This window comes from Canis aureus, chromosome 28 (genome assembly GCF_053574225.1).
Source record: "Canis aureus isolate CA01 chromosome 28, VMU_Caureus_v.1.0, whole genome shotgun sequence".
NCBI lineage: Eukaryota > Metazoa > Chordata > Mammalia > Carnivora > Canidae > Canis > Canis aureus.
The window spans coordinates 21,566,643-21,590,498 of record NC_135638.1 but is presented as its reverse complement, the minus strand read 5'-3'; the positions used below and the strand labels follow the sequence as shown (position 1 = coordinate 21,590,498).

At 37.1% G+C, this 23,856-nt stretch overlaps 1 protein-coding gene across 15 annotated transcripts in view; it reads right to left on the bottom strand.

Annotated features, from left to right (window-relative positions):
- EYA1 (EYA transcriptional coactivator and phosphatase 1) overlaps window positions 1-23,856 on the bottom strand; it is a 419,064-nt gene that overhangs the window by 136,070 nt on the left and 259,138 nt on the right. For 12 of the 15 annotated variants that reach the window (XM_077876586.1, XM_077876588.1, XM_077876591.1 and 9 more), the window contains one exon: window positions 6,159-6,236. In XM_077876586.1, coding sequence (XP_077732712.1) covers window positions 6,159-6,236 — 78 coding nt within the window. Of the gene's footprint in view, window positions 1-6,158; window positions 6,256-23,856 lie in introns of those variants that run through there. The other 3 variants (XM_077876596.1, XM_077876597.1, XM_077876600.1) reach the window with 2 other exon arrangements.

Here is a 23,856-nt window from a genome sequence, read left to right as displayed (position 1 = left end):
TAATAGAGGCCCCCATTCACTCTTCACTATATTATTTGACCTGCTTTCATTAATTTTGTAGCCTCTTTACTTACACTACCACTTACCTCTTTATCATCTGTCTCTCCTATAGAATGAAGCTCCGTGAGGGCAAGGACCTCATCTACTTCGTCACTGCTATATTCCCACTGCCTAGAACATTGTCTCACGTATAGTAGGTGCTCTAGATGTAATTGTTGAATGAATGAGTCAGCCCCAGAAAGTTACATCTTTTTATGAACAATTAAAATATAGAAATCATACTTGTCATATGTGATATTTTTTTCTCTTCCAGAAGCATTCCTGTTCCTAATTCCAATTTCCAAATACCAGACATCAACATTGTATGATCAGTATTATCAACTGGCACTTCATGTAACAAATTAATAACAAATTTAGGCCTTGTGCAAATGAAAGAAACAGAATGCAAAGACATTTTTGCACTCCTTAAAAACATTATTTTCAACCACAATTGTTAACATTTAGATCATTAAAATATCACTTTTCATTGGTACACTATAAATGGGGAGAACATGATTACATCCTAAAAACATAATAAACAACCTTGCAATTTTCAATCCAGCAACATGCCTTTGAAAATCCGCTGCTTTCCTCCAGTATCTCCATACCAGGTGATTTTTCTGAACAAGAGGAAGCCTCACTGCTTCCTTAATGTTTTAAGACGCTCAGATTCCTTGAAGGACAGAGGTGGAGAAAGCTACTATCAATTTCAGAATAGCTCCATTTCCTCTTTATTCTCGCTAATTCCTCAAGACACCCAGAATGATTGGGATGTGAATTTTAAGCCATGATGGAGAAGGAAGCAGTAGTGATCACAGAGGTGAAGACCATTTTAGAGTCCATTAGAGATAGCTTTTCTCTTTCCCTTAGGAGCCCTAAGTTCTATTCACAGCTACTCCAGCATGCCATGGTTCTTGCATCTTTACTTAAGATAGAAAGAAAGAAAGAAGGAAAAAAAGGAATTAAGAGAAACGCTTTGTGTTGTCTATACCTAGAGACCTGATTCCCCAGCTCCCTCTATCCCTCTCCACTGTGCAACATGGAGAATCAATCTATGGAAAACAAGATCCCCTATAGCTTCAGTCTCCTCACCAAACCATCCTCTTCCACCTTCTGCTAAGCCTTTTTCCAAAGACCTTCCTTCTCTTGCATATTTTTTTTTCAAGTAGAGCCTACTACTACTCTCTTAGATCCCAGATATTCACAAAGATCTGAAAAACATATCCCCCACTGCTGCTTCTTCCAAAATCATTGCTTTGGTTTTTTGCTCTCCCATAAAACTCCTCCTTCTCTAAGGTTTATGACAATCCTAAACACATTCATGAAGGACCCTAAACCCTGCCTTGAATTTATCATAACCTTTAGTATTTGACCATGTCCCCTAGCAAGTTCCAGTGTGATTTTGGGTTATACACCGAACACTTCTCTCCTTCTGTCTAGACCTCAACTCTGGCCTACTTCAACCATCAAGCTCAGGACCACAGTGTGGACCTTTCTTTTTTTTTTTTTTTTTTTTTTTTTGGACTTTTCTTTCTCCCCATTCCATAGTCTTGTGCCACAACAGCATCAATCAATACATTTGTTTACTTAACAAATATTTACTGACCAGCATCGATGTGCTCAATACCATGATGGCCACCAGGGCTGTAAGTGTGAACAAGCCAAACAAAAATCTCTTTTCTCACAGCACTATCATTTAGCAGAAGACAATGAGAAGTAATTTAAAAAGTAGTGATGAAGGCTGAGAAAGGGAAGTATGGAGGACTAGCTACAGAAGCATGGGGTAGAGGCCTCACTGAGTTTTGAGATTAAGGAAGGAGCATCCTCTCCTGCCAGAATTTTCTTTCCTTTATTTCCATCTTATCTGTACTGTAACCTTATAGATGCAGGACCCCTGACATCCTTATCTTCTCTCAATTTGTTATCCCTTACTTTCACTTTTTTTTAAGGTATTTATCCCAGGAGGATACATGAATAATTATTTTAAACTCTTTTCTTACTGATAGCCTCAAGTCTCTTACTTCCATTTTCTTTCATGCCTTACCTAGAAAATCCTTAACCCTGGATCAAGATAAACATCTTTTGATCTGGGCAGCAAAACCCTTGTAGAGAAAAACTGCTCTATGATAAAGGCTCCATATTCATAGTTCTACCTTTATTTGGACTCTGGCTTTATTGCCAACCTTCCTTTATGTTCTAAGTAGTCTCAGGCTTCCCAAGTCCTTGTGGCATCTACTTCAATCTTCTCCATCTCTTCCAGTTCATAAGCCTATCAACTATGCTCATTTGGAGTTGCTTCAGAGGAAATGAAAGAAGCCATGGTTTATTCATGCATTCATCCATCCATCTAACAAATATCTAAGTGCTGAACATGCACCAGATACTTTTTCAGGTATTGAGAATACAAATTAACAAAACAAGACAAATCTCTACCATCAAAGCTTATATTTTGGTGGGGATGAAACAATTAAACCTATACACCAGTAAATGATACAATTAGCAAAAGGCTGTGTTATGGCGGGGGGGGGGGGTATTTAGCATGAGAGAGGCTGGAAGCCTACAGTGAGACTCTTGCAACACTGAGTAGGGTGCTTGGGGTGGGGAGGGATACCTCACAGAGAAGGTGCGATGACAGCAGACTGGAAGGTGGTGAAGGGGTCAGGCAAGTATACAGAGAGGTGCAGAAGGATTGACAGTGCAAAGGTCCTGATTGGGAGCCTGTATGGAATGTTGAGGGAATAGTGGAAAGCAGGCAATAGGCCTGATGACGCTCGTAGCCATTGCAAGGGCTCAGCATTAACTCAGACACATTGGAGCTACTGGAGGGTTTGAGCAGAGGAAGCAGGTAGGAATTCCCTTAGCCTATTAACTCCTCCCCTACTTCATACTCAACCGCATTCATTCCCCTTCCATTGTTCCTGATGTTTCTGGGGAAAAGTTGTTCCTTTTCAAAGGGAATCCACTTCTGTTTTGGATTTAAGCCACTGCTGTCCCAGCAGGGCCCTCTCTGCATCAATTTTCCCCATTTTGCCTATACCTTTAACCCCCTACCTCTATAAAGTTTGTGTCGGCAGCAAAAAACACTCTGATCTAAATGCCACCCTCAACCCTATCTCCCACTTTCTAACGGACTATTTTCTCCTTTTATCGCTTACGTACTTGAACGACATTTTTCTCCTCCCTGTCTCCACTTCCTTCACCTTATTGGTTAAATCATCCACTTACTCACTAAATTTTAGGAGCACATATATCTGCTAGGACCTGTGTTGGAGAAATGGGGCAAGTTGGCATTAGGGGAAGTAAAGTACCATTCACTGAAACTGCTGTAGGCTAAATCCACTGAGGTTTCTCATTTATATTTTATTTTGGCATAACTTCACACTACAGAATAGTTGCAAAAATAGAAAATCATCTTCTTCTCCAAGAAAATCTTGACCACAATTCCCTAAATGTAACATCTTATTATACTTGCTTTATTCTCTATTCTTTTTCCCTGCATATGTGTGCATGTATACGCGTATAGCTCATGCTTTTTAGAGCTGCAGATACGATGTCCCTTTATTTGGTGTATATTTCTTAAGAACAAGGAATTCCTTTACCACAGGTTTTCAATATCAGGAAAAATAGCAAAGCAATACTATTATCTGTAGATACTTATAAAAACGTATCTCATTTCAGTATGTGACTTTAAACTTGCATTTTAAAATTACTACTTTCTGAAAGTACGCATGTTACACAAATATACTGCAGAATATTTTTGAAAAAAAAAAAACCGAAGGAATATAATTCAAATTATTTTCCATCATCTGGAGAAAGCCGTCATTAATTTTTATACACATATACAAAGACACATATACATACATATAGATGTTTAAAAACACAGATTATACTGAGCATATGACCTTTTGTAACCTGCTTTTCACTTAATATAGTTAACATCTGCTCATGCCATTAAGTTTTTTTCCAAACTATTTTTAATAGCTATATACAAATCTGTCATGTAGACAGTGCTTCCTTGAAATTCTTCCTGCCTTCACTTTCAACTCAACTCTCTTCTTTTCCAGTTGAAAAACCTGTGTTTTCATGTCATCCTTGCCCATCACTCTATACTGGTCTGCCCTGCAGTCTGTCTTCAACTCTGTTATAGCCCACTAGCTTTAACTCCCTGAACACTTCCAAAATTTCCAATCCATATCATTCCTGAGCTTCAACATCTTCAAGTGGATAATACCTCCCATTCAACATGCCTTTCTCTCTCAATCACGCTATTCTTGCATTCCATCACCCTAACCTGTTTTTCTGCCTCATTTATCCCCTATATTCATTGGTTATTATGCCATGAATTCAACTTCGCAAATACATCTTAATCCACCGTCTTTCCCTAATATCACCAGCACCTTATCTCAGGTCTTCAGTATTTTTGGCCCAAATTAACAAAAAGACTGTCTGCTCTCTCTCCTTCTGTGCTCCAGCCCCTCTCCCCTCCTCCTACTACAGTTAGGATTCTGTATGTGAATATGATCAAGCAACCCCCGTCTTTGGATGCCTCCCACTGTGCTCAGGATACAATGCAAACATTACATGGTACACAAATGCCTCTTTAGACTATCCTGACCTTGTCCAGCATGCCTATCACTGCTCACACTGTACACACCAGGAATGCTGAACCACCGGCAGTTCCAAATTCCATGCCTCTGTGTCTTGGTCTCCTCCCATGGAATGTTCCATCTGTCCAACTCCCTCTCCCCAGACCTTTGTGTGCTTTATTCCTATTTAGTATTTAAGGCTGATTGCAGGCATCTCCTCCAGGAAACCTTTCCTGACCACCCCATCCCAACCCAGTCCCTGTTGGGTCCCTTCCTGGGTGTTTTGGGATCCTTGACCTTCCCTCTGGAAATATCAAACTTTATGTAATGTGACAGTCTTGTCATTTATTCACCTTACCAACCGTCAAACCAGGGCCATCCTCAGATATCTATGAATCCCTAAGAGCACCAAGCACATTATCTGGCATCAGTCGAATTCTAGTAAGTGTTTTATAAAAGAACTCAAGGATGCAATACCCTTTTGTTATTTCCTTATTGTTTCCATCTGGTATCATTAGTATAAAAGTTATGCATTTGCATTTCATGTTATATTTATGCATGATTCCCTTTAGTTGTGTTATGTATTAAATAAATGGTCTTGAAAGCTGCAGTATGTCAATCACAAACTTATGTAAGTATAGCATGTCCATTTAAGAGGTTGGATAAACACAGCACGTAATAAAAACAGGTTAGAAAACTTAAGAATTGCATCTGATAAACATAATTTTTTGTTGAAATAGTCCAAGCTGAGTAATATGGCAAATATATAATCACAATCTCATGGTTACTTTATTACAATGACTTTCTTATCAGTAATTTCATTAGCAAAGACATGAAACTTGGATATTTTGTTTCCTGGAGGCAGACTTTGTTAATGTGAAAGAGATTAAAACTAACTTAAGGACTTAAAATTGCTTTATAAAGTCTAACTTAGGTCTACAGTTGACATGACAGTTCCCTAGGAGGATGGTTTGGTAAGTCTGCTTAAAAAGTATGAGAAGCCAAATCCTGCCTACCCAAATTTGTTTACATTTTTTAAAGATTTTATTTATTTAATGAGAGACAGAGAGACAGAGACACAGGCAGAGGGAGAAGCAGGCTCCATGCAGGGAGCCCGATGTAGGACTCAATCCCAGGACTCAAGGATCACACCCTGGGCTGAAGACAGACGCTCAACCACTGAGCCACCCAGGGATCCCCCCTAAATTTGTTTAATTGGAAAGGAAATCACACAGATGAGAGAAATAGGGTAAGAATCATTAACATAAGAAGATAATTTAGTACAAGAAAAAAAAAACACAACCTCTTTTGATTTAATCTCCTTTATAGGCTATCAATATTTCTAGCAAACACTGGATAAAAACAACATAATTGCAGGTATGGGACTCTGAGTAAAGCTATATTACATTTATGTAATACATACACACATGCATATACTCACATACATATACACTTAGATATATACTTTCATATATAAATAAACTAAGAAAAACTGTTTTGTATTAATGTGAAAAGCTAATATTTATTCCTTACCTGAACCTGAGAAATTGTCTAAAGACCCGTCTGCTGTTGTTGAAACTATTTCACTGCTGCTCATTGGCTCTGTTTTAACTACAAAAATAAACAACATATATGATATATCCAATTAATAGTTATTTGTAAAGGCATGGTAAATAAGTTATAATATTTAAAATAGTTACAATAAAATCACTTTAAAGACTATTAGTATTTGAATATAATTCAGATTAATATTTGTAATTTAAAAAAACACCACACATTAACTATTTCCTCCCTAGTTAACCTACTGTAACAAGCTATCCTTGAAAAGAAACACTTTAGTAGTTAAATTCATTATCTTATATATTAATTGAATTGCTTATTAACAAATAATTTATCTCTCAAAATTTTTATGATGAAGATGTAAGAGTATTTCCTTGGGTTTGTAGCTATTTAGCTAAACAGAACCAAAAGGGTAGAATAAAAAGACTTGGAATAGGAAATAATGCTGGTAGGTTTTCATCATGCTCAAGGACAGACTCAGGTACACACATGCACACATGGATGCACACACACACTCTTAATTATCTGACATGGCTGAAAAATAGAGTGTTCAATTTAATGGGTCATTATTAACACTCAGCCATATCTGGCTGCCAATATGTCAATATCTGATGTACACTTAGTATCAAAACCACACTAAATATAAATGAAGCAGAAATTAAGTTTTTCATTCCCAAATAAAACCAGTATCAGACAGTTTGTAGGAAACTTATGATCTTTAGTAAAGTCGTTTGTGGCTGTACAATAAAAACATTTAGATTTATGCTGTAGGTTCACAAAAGGAACCACTCTACTGACCTGATGATGATATCATTGAACCCTATTAAGCAAATATACTAGACCACCTCAGAACATTTGCCTTTTTTCCTAAGATTTAGGCTTTAATGAAGACATAGCATTATTGCTTTCCTTAGAAATGACAGATGAAGTGCCATCATTGGAATTTGTGGTCTTCTTTGTAGAAGTTATATATCCTCACTAATGGGTTTTTAGAAACAATGCAATAATATCTTGGAGGCTACTTAAAAATCACTAACATGTTTTCCAAAACAAAGGTCCGACGAAGAGAATATCTGGGGCAGCTTCTCTCAAAAGTAAATACATTCTGAAATGGGAAAGAATGATGGAGGAAATGCAGCTTTTCCTTCTTTCAAAATCGCCTCTTATAAACAACAGGCAAAGAACAAATTCCCTCTCCTTGAGCTTTGAATCTTTTACTAATGCATAATGAGTAGTTTTCAAATAGACATTATAAATAGTTGCAGCAGATAGTCACTTCCAAAGAATTAATTATTTAGACTGCTTCTAAACAAAGTTGAAAAATAAAACCAGTGAGTCTAAAGGGAATCACTCCAACTGATTATTTTAATGTAGACCAAACAATAGTGTAACTGAAGTTTTCACTTTTCCACCAGTTGTTTGGGGTTAGCAGTCTCAGTTGATGCTAATAAATTCTGACATAAGCCTGTATTTCCCTTTTCTCTTTACACCTGCAGGTCTTGCTCTTCATAACCATTATTCTGCCATAGATTGTGGAAAGAATATCCTCCTCTGCTGGTTCACAGCTCCAAAGTATCCTACCTGTTGTCCACATCTTCTTTTTCCTTCCTGAAAGAACTCATACAATGCCCTGTACCTATAAAGCAATAGCTCTATTTTACTCTGTACTGAACAGATTACCACAGGGATTTGAACTCATAATCAAATACAATATACTGATCAAAGATGAGAATCAGGCCCAAGGGGAATAGGTCATGTAAAGTACCTAGTATTGTCAGACTAGAAACATTATGATTAATCAGATATTAAACAGACATTAATCCTTTTAAACAATTCTCCAAGTTAGTCTCAGAGCACAACTCACAAACTCCCTAATTGGGGACAGTCTTCTTGTTTCACATGCAAAAATGAAAACCAAGGGATTAGGAAATTGCCCAAAGTCACAAGTGGCAGAAAATGGGAATTAATTTTGGATGTTTTCAATTTCAAGGCTTGAAGAAATGACAGTATTTGGCAATTCCCAATAATTAGCACTACTCTACAACAGAGCAAAGAAAATGAGGCACAGAGCCACACACTGTGGATATAGAGGGAGCTAAAACCCCATCAGTCCAGATTCTCCTAGTGTTAACACTTCTAGGCTAAGGCACTCACAGGAAGATCTCAGGTAGAAGTCCCATATCCACCTGCCTGAGAAAACAGTGAAGAAGAAAGTTTCCAGTGTACAAGATGTTAGCCCAGATTACTTTTAAGTCTTTGCCAAATCTAAGATCTATGATTCTGTATATTGGACTATAAAATTACTTGATGAAAGCTAGACTATGCCAAAACCACTCCTACTCTGGTACCTCGAAGACTTAGCCTAGCTAATTCTCCATATTATTAGCTTGACTGAATATAGCTTTCACTCTCAGGAGACACATTCAATTATACTTGAAATTCCATTAAAAATAGGGAGGAAAGGAAGAGGATACTTTTTCTTTTAGGTCCCAAGTACATTGCCTTTTGCCATTGTTCAAATATGCCCATCTATAAGGAATAAAGATTCTCTTTTCCTAATGAATCCAGTTTTTTAAAAGGCTCACTATTGAAGAGGATGTACATACAGTAACTAGCAGGATATTCATGGTTTTATCAGGTACTGGAATTGAATACTTTGATCAGCAGGGACCTGATGTTAAAGAGATTGGAGATTTATTGTGATTTAAAGTAGTTTGAGTCAAAGCCAAATGAGGAGAGACCACTTCCAGTTGGAAGTGTCATTGCCATGCATAGACCCACCAGAAAGTTAGAAAGACAAGACTAATCTCCAGCCATCAAACTACCCATCCTCACTAGCACTATCTCATTTATAAATATGCCATAGATGGTATAATAGAGCACTCTCCAAGGCTTTGAGTTTAAAACATCACATCCCCCCCCCAAAAAAAATTAAAATTTAAATTAAAAAAAAAAAATCACATCCCGAGGGTTTTTTTTTCCCCCACCAGTCTTTTCAGAAGCAAGCTCCATGCAGAGAACCCGATGTGGGACTCGGTCCTGGTACTCCAGGATCATGCCCTGGGTCAAAGGCAGATGCTCAACCACTGAGCCACCCAGACGTCCCTCATCTGTTTTCTTTTAAATAACTATACAATTCTAGGGGCCCTTGGGTAGCTCAGTCAGTTAAGTGTCCAATTCTTAGTTTCAGCTCAGGTGATGATCTCAGGGTCCTGGGATTGAGCCCCATGTCAGGCTCTGTACTCACTGAGGAATCCTCTTGAGGATTCTCTCCCTCTGCCCCTCTACCCACTCATGTGCACCGTCTCTAAAATAAATAAATAAATCTCAATAAATAAATGTACAACTCTTATCTCCATTGTACTTTTTCCTTCATTACAAGATTTTAGTCTATTAGAATACAGCAATTTGTATTCTTTTGCCCCCACTCAAGAGTCTCTTCACCACTCCAAGTATTCAATCTTCCATCCAATACTGTAAGGATCTCCTCTCATCTCTAGAAATATTCAGAAACTCCTTTACCTCTTTAATCTTCACAATCCCAACTCCTCTGCTCAGCCATGTATTTTAGACCTGCGCTATACATGCAACTTGCTACTCCTCAGGGGTGCCTCAAACTCCCATCTATCAATGCCTTTGAGCCCTGGTTCTGGAGTCAACAAATCTAGTTATTCACTATAGGACTTTATAAAAGTTATTTGATCTCTGACCTTAATTATTTCACACACAAAACTTTTAAAATGATAGCTATATAAAAGAAGGCAGTAAGGATTTGTAAAAATGTATATAAAGTACCTTATATAAAGCAGGAACTGATTTATTTATTTAGTTAGTTAGTTATGAGAGACACCGAGAGAGAGAGGCAGAGACACAGGCAGAGGGAGAAGCAGGCTCCATGCAGGGAGCCCGATGTGGGACTCAATCCCAGGACTCCAGGATCACGCCCTGGGCCAAAAGCAGGCAGGTGCTAAACCGCTGAGCCACCCAGGGATCCCCCAGAAACCCCTGAGCCACCCAGGGATCCCCCAGAAACTGATTTATCATCATCATGAGTAGTAGTAGGATTCTGCTACACTGAATGCCTTTCTCCTGGGGAGTAGTACCAGGGAGCAAGATCAAATAAAGATTGTTAAAAGCACCAGTTTTGGAATTAGCAATTGAATTTCAATCTAGCTTTGCTATTAACAGTACAAATCTGGAAAAGTTACTCAATTTCTGTGTCTCAGTTTCCTCATCTGTTAAGTGGGGATAACATACTCATGCAAGGATAAAAAAAGAGAGAAATGTTTAGAAATCATTGAGTACTGTCCAGTGGTTAATAAATCATTTAGCTATGTCCAGAGGCCATACTTTTATAGTCACTTTATCATTATAGGTCTCTTTAATTAAGAGAAATCAAAGTCTTTCTTATGGAATAAAATCTATTATAACCTTCACATTAAAGTTAAACTTACCCTTTGAATGAAAAGTAAATTGAAAATATAAAGTCAAGCAACCTACCTAAGATCTAACATGAGGCCATTTTATTTAGGATGGCCAAAATCAAATCAAGGTAATTTGAATGTAATTTAAAAAGGCAAAACCAATTATGACTATATAAGAAAACGTATACAGTAGTCCCCCCTTATCTGTGGAGAATATGTTCCAAGACCCTCAGTGGATGCCTGAAACCATAGTACCTAATCCTTCACATACTATGCTTTCTCCTATATGTACGTACCTATGATAAAGTTTAACTTACAAATTACGCATAGTAAGATTAACAATAAAAAAATTATACTGTAATAAAAGTTGAATATGGTCTCTCTCTCAAAATATTTTATTGTACTACACTCACCCTCCTTCTGATGATATGAGATGATAAATGCCTACAGGATGAGATGAAGTGAAGTAAAGGATGTAGGTACTGTGACTGACCTTCTGACGATATGTCAGAAGGATAATTGTCTACTTCTGGACCACAGTTGACTAGAACCATGGAAAGCAAAACTGCAGATAAGGCAGTCTTAATGTATTTTCCATCACTACAATCTGAATATGCTCAATCTGAAAAAAAAAACAAAAACAAAACACAAACACGCTAGCAGGATGACGACGTATTTAGCCACTGTGATCAAGGATTCCAAGAGAAAATGTGGGCCTCTCTTTCCAGTACTGTTTAGGGGGGAGTATACTAAAACTGGCCCAAGAAAAAGATAAGTCAGTATTCCTTCACCATAAATTTAAGTGGAGACATAGCTATCAGACCACTGGAACTTGGTGGCATTATGCTATCAAGATCATCTAATTAGCCCATTACATTATGACTCTGTGCTCATCAAGCAACTTCTGGTTATACTTTGAATGTTGCAGTCATATAAATAATCTCCAGGAAGATGATGGATTGATCAGGGGAGACACATGGTAAACCCATTTCTTTTTGTTTTTTTGTTTTTACCATAAATTAAGATCAGTTAAAGTGAACGTATTATCAAAGGGCAGCTCTGCCTGCTGGACTAGGAGCCAGCCTTTGTGTTATGAAGAATCTGTCCAGGATTGCAGTTAAGGCATCAGCACAGATGAGCAGCAGATCATCCCCCAGCAGTATCTAAGCTAATTTATCATGTAACTTTTTTTCAAAATATAATAGCATATCTTTGCTTGGCATACCCTTGGTCTTCCTTTCTATTTTGTTTCCTACTATAATGATCAAGAGCATCAAAACCCCAGTCTGCCATTCCTCTACTACTCTATGATTCCTTCATCTCTTATATCTCAATGAGATTTACCTTCATTCCATTTTGGTTATTAAATGATTCAGCTACACTATTGCCTAGAATTGCATGACCTCCAAGAAATGCCACCTTTTTTTTTTTTTCATTTGCTCACTTACCCTAGACTTGCTCATCAGAACATCATGTCTTTCCAACTGCACTGGCCCAGTCTGGAACCCAGAGATTCCACCTTAGAGTCCTGGGTCATCTTGTTTTTCCAAGCATCTTTATTTGCCAAGCTCTAATCCTACCACTGGCAAGCCCTTGCTGTTCACTCTTCAACTGCTGTTCTGGATGGCTGAGCATGAGAGAGGAGGCCACAATATGCATGTTGACCAAATTTGCTAAAATTTATGCTTTCCATGTTCTTGTGAGTCATCCTGTTGCTTGACAATCTCCCTTTTCCACTTCTTGCGCTTGAAACAGTTTCTACTGAGGCTTTTCCACTTCTCTCAAGTACCCAGTCCTCACCTCATTCCTCATTCTCTTCAGCACATGCCCTAACCAACTATTCTATAAAGAATGTTGAAGCTACATTAAATCTTTCAATGATCTTCTTGCAGTATCTCCCAGTTTCCTATTGGTTAATCTCAGTGAAGGTTTCCTTTCTTTAGTAGGACTTAACCTTTTAAACCTTTATTCTTGGTGCCACTTCCATGCCTCCTTTGCAACAAAACTCAATGATCTGATCTCCCAGAATTTTCAGTAATTTCATCTCAAGAGGCTACCTCTCTTCTACTGACAAAGACAGACAAGTCTCAGATATCACCTTATGCCTGTCAAGATGGCTAAAATTAAAAAGACAAATCAGTATTGGCAAGGATGTGGAGCAAAGGGAACCCTCAGGCACTGTTACTAGGATTGTAAATTGGTGCACTCACTGTGGAAAACAGTTTGGAAATTCCTTAAAAAGTTAAAAATAGAGGGCAGCCTGGGTGGCTCAGCGGTTTAGTGCCGCCTTTAGCCCAGAGTGTGATCCTGGAGACCCGGGATCAAGTCCCACATCGGATTCCCAGCATGGGGCCTGCTTTTCCTTCTGCCTGTGTCTCTGCCTCTCTCTTTCTCTGCCTCTCATGAATTAAAAAAAAAGTTAAAAATAGAAGTACCTTGTGATCCAATAATTCCACATGTGGATATTTGCCAAAAGGAAATAAAAACACTAATTTGAAAAGATATATGGTACCCCTATGTTAACTGCAGCATTCTTTATAGTAGTCAAGATATGGCAGCAACCCAAGTGTCCATGGATAGATGAATGGATAAAGAAGATGTGTTATGTGTGTACACATACATACATATCTAACATATATACACATATGTACTTATGTGCAGGTTCTTGTAAAACCTCTTACTTATAAGACACATTTTACACTATTTTGAACAGAGTACTCTTTGGAGAAGACACATTAACATAAAATAGTGTCTACCATTGGAATTTTGTTTGTTAAAAGAGGACCCTTCTTGGATCCTTCAAAAGAGTAAATTACATGGATTTAAAAATAATGCATGGGGCATAACCACTCAAAGGCAAGTATTAACTATTGCTATAAATAGGCTTTAAAAGAATCCTTTTAAAAACTATACTGCACAAGACTATTCTGTATGGATAACATAAACTTGTGGGACAAAATAAAATATATATGTGTATGTGTGTATGTATGTGCATGCACGCACACACCCCTCAGCCATAAAAAAAAAAAAAAAAAAGATGAGATCTTGCCATTTGCAACAACATGGATGGACTTAGAGGGTATTATGCTAAGTGAAATAAGTCAGACAGAGAAGGACAAATACCATATGATTTCACTTATAAGTGGAATCTAAAAAACAAAACAAATGAACAAACAAACAAAAAGCAGAAACAGACCTGTAAATGCAGAGAACAAACTGATGGTTGCCAGAGGGGAGGAGTATGGACATGCACAAAATGGATGAAGGGGATTAGGAAATAAAGGCTTCCAGTTGTGGAATAAATGAGTCAGAGGACTAAAAAGCACAGCACAGGGAATACTGTCAATGGTACTGTAATAGTGTTGTATGGGGACAGATGGCAGCTACACCTGAGGTGAGCAGAGTAACATGGAGACTTGTCAAATCACTATGTTGTATACCTGAAACTCATTTAACGTTGTGTGTCAACATAATTTGTAAAAGTTTCCTTTCAACATGATACTTTTCTCCTCTTCCTTATTCATCAAGTTTCTTAAAAATTTGCCTTGAAATATGGATCATCCATTCTCTTTTTTGTAGCTGCTATTTTACTAAAAGGACTTTCCTAATTGACCACATCAAACTTTTCCCAATTCTGGTTTTCCTTAATTCTTTTACAGAATGTGCCTTCCTCTGACCCTTTTCTTATCATTAACCAATACAACACAGCTTATAGCTCCCCTTATAGCTCTCTTGTTCTCTGGCTTTTCCTCCCTTTGGTTACTCTGTGGCTTTTTAATTCTGTGCCATTCTTACCTGTCTGAATGTTTCTCTAGTCTTTCTTTGCCAGAGGTTTAAAAAAATCATCTTTATGTAGATGACTGCCAAATCTCTATTTACCTGCACATCTTTTTCATGGGAACCAATCCCCACAACCCAATTATACAATGTCCTTCCTTGCCTTGATCAGGGTCCAACTCAACCTACTTAAACATAAAATCTTCTTTTATCCCTCTGTAATGGTCATGTCACCTAACTGAAAGTTTCCTTTTCACCCTAATTTCTCCCAGACCCCTTCTCCTTATACCCTATATTGCCACATCTATAATTTCTATGACTTTGATCTTTCCCAATCATTTATTCACAGCCACTACCCTGATTACCTTACATCTCTTCTCTTGTAAAAGTTGGCAATCGGCTTTTCAGCCTCTACTCTTCTACTCTAAGCATATACTGATCCCTCCATAGCTTAGATTGAGTGAGTCACTCTTTGCTCCGAGGTCTTCAGCTCTCCATGTTCTCCTAAAATAAGCTATTAAGTTACTTCCCTTTATCATGTTTTTAAGCCCCCCCCCCCCCACTATACCAAGATGTTTCTTTTTTTTCTTTTTTGCTTTACTTTCCTATTTGTATAACTAGTGACTTATAAGAACACAGAAGTATTACAAAATACACAGTCACATCTAATTGTCCCAACTTTTCTGTATGACACTATTACCGCATTTTACAGATCATGAATCATGACTGTATATATTCAACATTTAAACCAAACTGGCCTACTGAGATGCTTAATGAATCCACAGAACCATGATTTTGCTAATGTCTTTCTCTCCAACATAAAGCATTCTACAAAATTTCCATCTGACTAAATCCCACAGCTTCTTCAAGGTTCAAAGTTGCAATTGCTTTGCTAAGTCTTGCTTGATCTCCTATTCAGGACTGATCTTTCTTTTCCTTTAGCTACTAAATCTGAGTTTGTACCTCCTTTAGAAAATACATCCTATTCTACCTCATTTTACATGTCAGTCTTATCCATTTTAATATATTATAATTTTACATTTTAATACATTATAAATTTCTTTATGGTAGGAACTAGACCTTTTTACATCCCTACAGAACTTAGCACAATGCCTGACATAGAGCTGAAACTCAATATTCATTGAGAGGATAAATAAAGGTAAAAATGTACAACTGACTTATAACTGACTTTAAATTGCTAGGCACATTGCATAGGGCAATTAATACTATATATGCTCAAATGTAAGATGACATTTTATTCCTCCCAAATTATCACATTATGCACATTTATGTGCAGGTCCTTATAAAGCCTCTTACTTATAGGACACATTGTTACATTATTTTGAACAAAGGACTCTTTGGAGAAGACACATTAACATAAAATAGTATCTACCATTGGAATTTTTGTTAAAAGAGGACCCTGCTTGGATCTTTCAAAAGAGAGGTAAATTACATGGATTTAATAATAACGCATGGGGCATAACCATTCAAAGGCAAATATTAGCTATTGCTATAAATAGGCCTTAAAAAGAACCCTTTTTAAAAGCTATACGGCACAAGACTATGCTGTTTAGATAACAAATAATAAACTGTGGGACAAAACAAAAGCACAACCACCATAATATTATGTTACAGTTTGGATTCAATGAGCACTCTTTCTCAAACCATGAGACAGAAGTGGAAATGCAGGTTTTTGAAAACTGTGTCAAATGAATGAAAAAGAGCTATCAAGGGATACCAGAGGCCTATGTAAAGAGAATGAATAGAATGATAACATGAAATAAAGTGAAAAATAGCAATATGCCTAAATTTATAATTTTACATGATACCTCTTAAAGAAATAGAACTGAATAAATTAAATATTGCAAGTAACCATTTAACCATTTCTTCTTTATCTAAAAATGTATATATCCATGAAGCAAATGTGTTTAAGTAGTTCCCATCTGGAAAAATGAGGCATTCCTCCTTGTGTGTATATTGGCCCTGGCATATGATTATCATCCCTCCAAAATTTTAAAGTTAGAGTCATCCATCTTCTTTTGCCTAAAAGAGGGTAGAAAAATAGTTTTTCAAAATATCCCACCTTATGCGACCTTAGGAAAAACAAATCAACATCTATAGACTAACCAGAACCTGAACGTATACAGGGCCCACAGAACTGTTAGTCAATTTCCAAACGTATTCACAGAAGTGTAGCAAATGCAGTATATTGGAGCAGCACCATGCAATGGCTTCTGTAAGGTCTAGACAAGTTGAGTGTTTTTGGTAAAAGTGCCGCATGGTAAATGATGCGCCTTTAAAGGTCTGCTTTTGACTTCACTTTCCTTTTCTGTGACTCTCATTCTTGCCACACTAGCTCAGATTCCTGACACATAAAATCTGGGCAGACTACATGAGCCTCCGTACAACTGTTCATCTCTCCCCCATTCCAATCTATCCTTGAAATTGCTGCCAGATTAATACCTAAAACACTTTCACCATATCAAGCCCTTGCTCAAAATATTTCGTGGCTTCTCTACTGGCTCCAGGATGAAGTCCAAATTCCTCTGCCTAACATTCAGAGTCCTCCACAGTTTGGCTCCAGCTGACCCTTCCAACCTTATCTACTATCAATTCCTTCTTCAGCTAAACTGGTCTCCTCACAGTCTCCCAAACTATCCTACCTTTGTTCAGATTGGTTCCTCATTTAGGATGCATTCCATCTCTTGTCGACCTATTCAAATTCTACCCATTGCCCAACACTCAGCTCAGATTCCATCTCCTTCTTGAAGCCTGGCCAGACCTCAGCAAGCTGAAGAGCTCTTTTTTTCCAAACTCTGAGAGCACTTTTGTTTGGATCAGTGGCTTCTAACCTTCTTGAGAATGAAGCCCTCTTTCTAACACCGAAATATTTCAGAACAGAAATGACAGACTACTTTTAATCTGCTGTTTGAAAAACTGCATAATGATAAAAATAACCTACTGTGAATTTTCAGATGTGAAAATGTGCATTTTAATAAAGATAATGGACTGTCCCCATGTGAAAAAGAGTTAAACATACATGTGGCCTGTTAACTTCCTCATCCTACAGACAAAGCTTTTTGCACAAAAGAATTTGCTGACCTTGATACTAGCTCTACAACTCCTGGGGATCTCTAAGCTGTACATGGAAAATTCTCACCTCCATAATTCAATTGTTATACTAGGACCTTTGAGTTTGGATTCAATTTTCAAAGAGTCTTATTTCCCCCAACCAGTCTGTGAGTTCTTAGTGTTTAGTTCTTAGTCTTAGTTCATAGTGTCACATACATCTTTGAATTTCTGCTAGATTCTGGAATAGTTCTTTGTGGAAAAAACAAAACAAAGCAACCAAATAAATGGGGCCTTCCTAGGACACGTTAGGTATCGCAGGTTAACTTTTTTCACCAATATTTTATTATAACATTTTTACATATATAGAAAAGTTAAAAGAAGTACACAGTGAATAGTCATAAACCAACCACCTAAATCCCACAAGTAACATTTTACTATATTTACTTTTCCCTATTTCTTATAAAACCCTCTTATTTTTCATGTGCTTCAAAATAAGTTGCATAAACAATAAATATCCCCTCAACACTTCACCAGTCATATCATTAACTAGGGTTAATACTTGCTTCTGGTTCTTTTAACTAAAATGTACATATAACTAAATATACAAACCTTAAATGTGCCATGTAATGACTTTTAACAGATAGCTACAATAAATTCCAAAGTGAGATCTATTTTTAGTTTGTTATAATAATTGAAGCATGGCACGACAGTATGAAAAGATTGCTCTAATACGAATTAAGATAGTAATAGTCTTAATTTATGACATAGGCAATATTTAAGTAGAATTTAGAATGGAAAAGGAATAAGTGGAAGTTTATGTTTACTGAGCATCTACTGTAGGTCACGTATCGTGTTAAACACTTTCCAAGCAATGGCTCCTTTCTTCCTCATGGCAACTTCATGAAATATTTCTTAATATTGTCACATTTCAAAGATGAGGCAACTGCAGTTGAAAGGTGTTTAAAAACTAGCCTAAGTTCACATAGCTAGTTTCAACTTTTTTTTTTTTTTTTGATTACCATCTTTCATGAAACCTTTAAAAAGTGAAAAGTCAAACATTTTCTAATTAGGGGCTTTATCATCCTTAATCATTGCTCTGATGGAAATCTGAACAATCAGCAAACAGCACAGCCATAGGAAAAGTCCCAGAATACCAGGGCACTGAATAAAAGTGTATCAGTGTATGTTGCAAATTAGCGGATGGTAAAATAAACTAGTGTATGAAGATTGGAAGCAGATGAGCTGGCGCGGACTCAGAACCTCAATCATATCAATCTGGAAAAATGGTTTACTTGCCTAAAATGTAATCAACCTACCAAATTTACATCTCAGATTATGCTTTTTCCCCCCCATATTTTCCCATTCTTCACCAATTCACAGGAGTACCCCAGACATAAGCCCTACCCTTAAGTATTAACTGAACAAAAACTTCTTGAGTAGCCCAGGTACTCAGAGTACCTGCAGCAGCCATTAGACGATTTGATGGACCTCAGAGGAGGAGGAGATATCCTCTTTCCCCCATGGAGACACAGTAGCCAGTCCCAGCAGATTTTTAAAAATATAATAATTTAATAATACCTATTTTTTGAGTATGTAATAGATGCTCGTGACTATGCTTAGTATTTTTAATTTTTTAAAGCACTTATTTGAGAGAGAGAAAGAGCACAAGCGGGAGAGACAGAGAGGAAAAGAGAATCTTCAAACAGACTCCCTGCTGAGGATGGACCCCACTGAAGGGCTTGACCCTAGGACCCTGAGATCATGACCTGAGCCGAAACCAAGAGTCAGATAGCACCACCCACACACTCAATGGTTAGTATTTTAAATAGACATTGCCATAATACCATGATAAAACTGCAATCTCCATTTTATAATGGAGAAAACAGAGGTTCAGAGATATAGATAATGATGATCATGGTAATAATAACTAATAAATATTAAGCACTTCCTAGGAGGCACATTGTGTCCTAAGTGCTTTACGCATTCATTTACCATCCTTGCAACCCTACAGGTAAGAACTATTATTATCTTCAAAGGAAGCGGAGGCACAGAGCTGTTAAGTAATAATTATTCAGCATCACACTAGCTAACCAGTGAATGGTAGAGCGAGCAGCCTGGCTTCAGAGCCTTCTCTCAAACCCCTGCGCTGTTGCTTCTCAAAACCCTCATGTCAGTTATATTGTTAGTAAGTAGCTACCCTGCATTTTTTTTTTTTTTTTTTTTTTTTTTTTAGCCAGGGTTAGTCCGACAGCAAAATCCATTGGTCACCATCACACAATACTGTCTTTCTATATTTTTAATATTATGCATTATCAACTTTAAGGTAAGCATCAAATGTAAATTTGTACTGAAATAATAATGTGTAAATAAGTACATTATTTCAGACAAAAAATGTCCTTGTAGCTTTTCACCTGGGGTCTGTTCTCACCATCCACCTACTCTTGAATACAGTTTCAAAATACCACTGGAGTAGATTTCTGAAACACAGGCTCAATCATATCACTCTCCTGTTTGTGAGCCTCCAGGTTGGTCAGCTGTCACAGGATTGAATCCGAACTCCTGAATTTCGTATGTAAGGCTCTTTTATCATCTGTTTTGGGCGACTGTCTTAGCACTCTGTGCATGTCCCTCTCCAAACACCACACACACACACACACACGCACACACACAGAAAGAGAAAGAGAGAGAGAAAAAGAGAGAGAATACCCCTGGGATTAGGGATGTCTTTGCTACAGCTGAACAATCCATGCTCTTTCTTCCTTCCTGGCTTGGCACCCAGTGTTTTTCCACCTCTTTTTCAAGACTCAATTTAAGTATTGCCTGTGTGCAGAAACCATCCTTCATCACCCTAGTCATAATTAGGTCCCCACCTCTCTGCATAATATAGCCCTTGTCATAAAGTATAGTGGTCATCTGATTATAGGTCTGCAAATCACAGTAGACTGTAAACTTCTCCTCGGCAAAAATGATATTTGGTAAATTTCTAGATACAAATCAATAAATATTTCTTGAATGAATAATGCAATGGTGAATATACAGTATGATATATATTCTAATTTTATAAATACAGATATATAGACTTTTCACCACAGTATGTATATATCCTTGTTCTTGCAATTTTTCCTTTTAAAATGTTCACCTCCAGTCATGACTCCTCACCATATTGTAAAGATACTAAGCCTAACTGTACTCACTGCCTGAACTTTATATAATTCAGTCGTTTCTTGGACTATGTGGAAGTTGCATCATAATTGCTAAACACTATTAAATCCAACAGTGGCAGTTTCCATTAATAAATTAATTAGTATGGGTCAAATGTAAGTCAGTTACTATAGATCAAATTCAAAATCAGCAGGAATGTTGACTGTGGATGTACTTTGGATGGATGGCCTATGTAACTATTATATAAATTGGTCTGTGAAATCATTTTCAAAATTTGAAAAACAGGCTTTTAGACACTCACTGAATCTGGTAGTGCCTTTAAATAAAATGAATGATTCTCTTCTCTTGTAATCACTAGCCTGCATTATTTGCTTAGTCATATGCAGCATTCACTCAACAAATATTTGTTGACCGCCTAATCACTGCCAAGACTTCTGCTAGATGCTGAAGACACACACAGTCGTGAGCAGGTCTATCCTTGCCTTTAAGGAACACACAGACTCTACTAGGCAAAACACATATAAATAGATATTATATTTCCTTCACTGAATCATACGCTTAGGGTAACATAAAAATTTCTTAAGGCAGATAAATCATGTAAGAACCAAGTTATTTGGCTATTGGGGCATTTGTCTTTTAGAGTGTAAAGAATGTGGGCTTTGAAATCAACCTTACAGGTCTTTGAAGCTTTTCTCCAAAACAGTACTATGCTGTTTAAACTCTTTAAAATGAGGTACATAAAATTTAACTTTTTCTGTGGGTAAAATAAGGTATGCAGAAGGCATAATGATGTGCTCGATAAAGAATTTAATTCATTTCATACTCCTTATTTTGTTAAAAAGTATTCTTTCCACTCACAATTCCTCTGAACAGTAATAGATGCAATGACAAAATAGGTAAGCACCTTAGATTTTGATTGACATCATGTAAAAGAAATGTTTTCAATTTGCTTTAAAGGGAATTTTATAAACATATCACCTTGGGATGTGTTTGGTAGAGTTCATCCATCTTTTTCAGTATAATTGAGTTATTATAGGCATGAAGTGAAACTAAAAAGTCTACCCAACCAACAAATTACTGTTAACATAATAACAAGCTTTTACTTATAGAAGGGGTCCTAAAACTTAACATAAATCCTTAACATAAATCTTGATTATTTAGCAGTCATGTGTCAGATAACTTTATCTACCCAAAGATGGAAAATTTGTAATTATATATTTTTTCCTATTATATTGTATATTTGGAGCCAAAAAATAAAAATAAAAAGGAAAATGAGTCACTTTTGGAACTGGCACACAGAGACACAGCACTTCATCTACATAGAGCTCACTCCCGGGCATCCTCCGCCACCATAACAAATTAGGAATTACTTAAGGCAAGTATTCTGGGAGTGAAGGATTAAGAATTAGCCAAATACTAGCACTCACTAAAGTTTCATAGATCTCCCTGGAGGGAATCTGACATTTTTCCCCAGAAGACAGGATGTTCTAAGGAATATATAGATTTCTGATCATACTAAACTTCTGGCCCAGATAGTGAAAAAATGTCATAGAAATGTGATTTTCTGAAATTATTAGGTATTGAGAGTAGGTGAATACTGTTATACATAGAGTCATTAGTTTTTCAAGAAGCCTGGCTCTCTATAAACTCTAAGCCTAGTTTCAGCCAATAAGCATTGGAGTTCCTATTCTTACTATGAAAGCTATTTATAATAAACTATATCTACCAAACGCCAGGCCCTACACATGCCACCCCTTCATCCTCTGACTTCACCTCTTAGACAGCCCCCGCCCCCCCATTCATTCCCCTCCAGCCACACCACCTGAACTGCAACTCACTGCTCCTAGAACATAGCGCGCATGCTCCCAAATCCTGGCTTTGATAACTGCTGTTTCTATGGAGCCCCCAACAAATGCCACTTAAGCTGCTTCTTTGAGTGTTGCTTGGTTAGCATAACCTGGCTAAGTCAAGAGAAATGTGACCAAATTCATCACCCACTAAAAAATATTTTCTGAGATAGAAAATTGTTACTCTGAGCAGTAGCGTAACTAGAACTGCTTTTTAAATTTCACAGTATTACTGCTCCAATCCAAATGTGCATATAATAATGACTTATAATGAAAAGCAGAGAAGACTTCCCATCTCTGTTTGATCCCAGAGAAGCCTAACAGAGAGAGACAGCTGATGGAATTATAATTAAGTCTAAAGCTTTGAAAACTAGTAAGAGACAATCCCCTAAAACTTAACCTATTGATGCAATATGCTGAGCATGCACGACACCAGTAAGAAAGCTCATACACTCACGCACACAAGAACTTAAAGACCAGAGTATAACTGCCCCACGGACGTGTATTCAAAATGAAGTCATTTCGTCATCAAAGCCTCTGCCATTGGTCCTTTTACAGCTCTGCTGTTTGCTAGGAAATGGTGTTCTCCAGTCATGAAAGCATCCATGTGGCAGGGAAGGCTCTAATGTTTAATAGGAAGGTGTCAAAAACAAAACAAAACAAAATCCAAAACTAGCAGGTGATGGGAATCACATTCTCTCCAAAGACTAACAGTGATTTTAAAACCCAAGCTCTAGACTCAGAACTTGATTCAAATACTGGGTCAGATATTAGTTCTACTAATGACAAAGACTGTGCCTTTGAACATTGACATTTCTAAGATTCCCTTTTCTTGTGTGTAAAACAGCAATAGTACTATAGAGGTGCCTACTATCTAGACGTGGTTTCATAGTTAATAGACAGGGCATTTAGTAAGTCCCAAGTATGTTCCTTAGTAAGTCCCAAGTATGTTCCAGGTTTTCCTTATCATCCTCACAGCAAACCTGATGGAAGTTCTGCTATTATCCTTATTTCTACAGATGAGGAAAAGGAACCTAAAGGAAACTAACACTGTTAGTACCCAGCCTCTTAACCATTATGCTGGTATGTCAGGAATTTTCTGAAGATTAATGAAACAAATCATGGAGAATGGTCAGCATAATGACTAACAATAAATTATTTATAAACACATTAGCCATTATTATTATTAATTGGCAATAGGCACATGAATACTATTCTTATACACAACATAGGCAAATATTAAATCGGAAAAAAGTTTGTTCATCCTTTCATAGCTTTTGCTTAAGAACGATTTATAAGAGGCCAATTATGTGGCTACAGGCAAACTTTAAAAATGTCAGTTAGAAATCCTTTTACTCACAATGTCCCCTAATCTTACAGAAAGTAAAT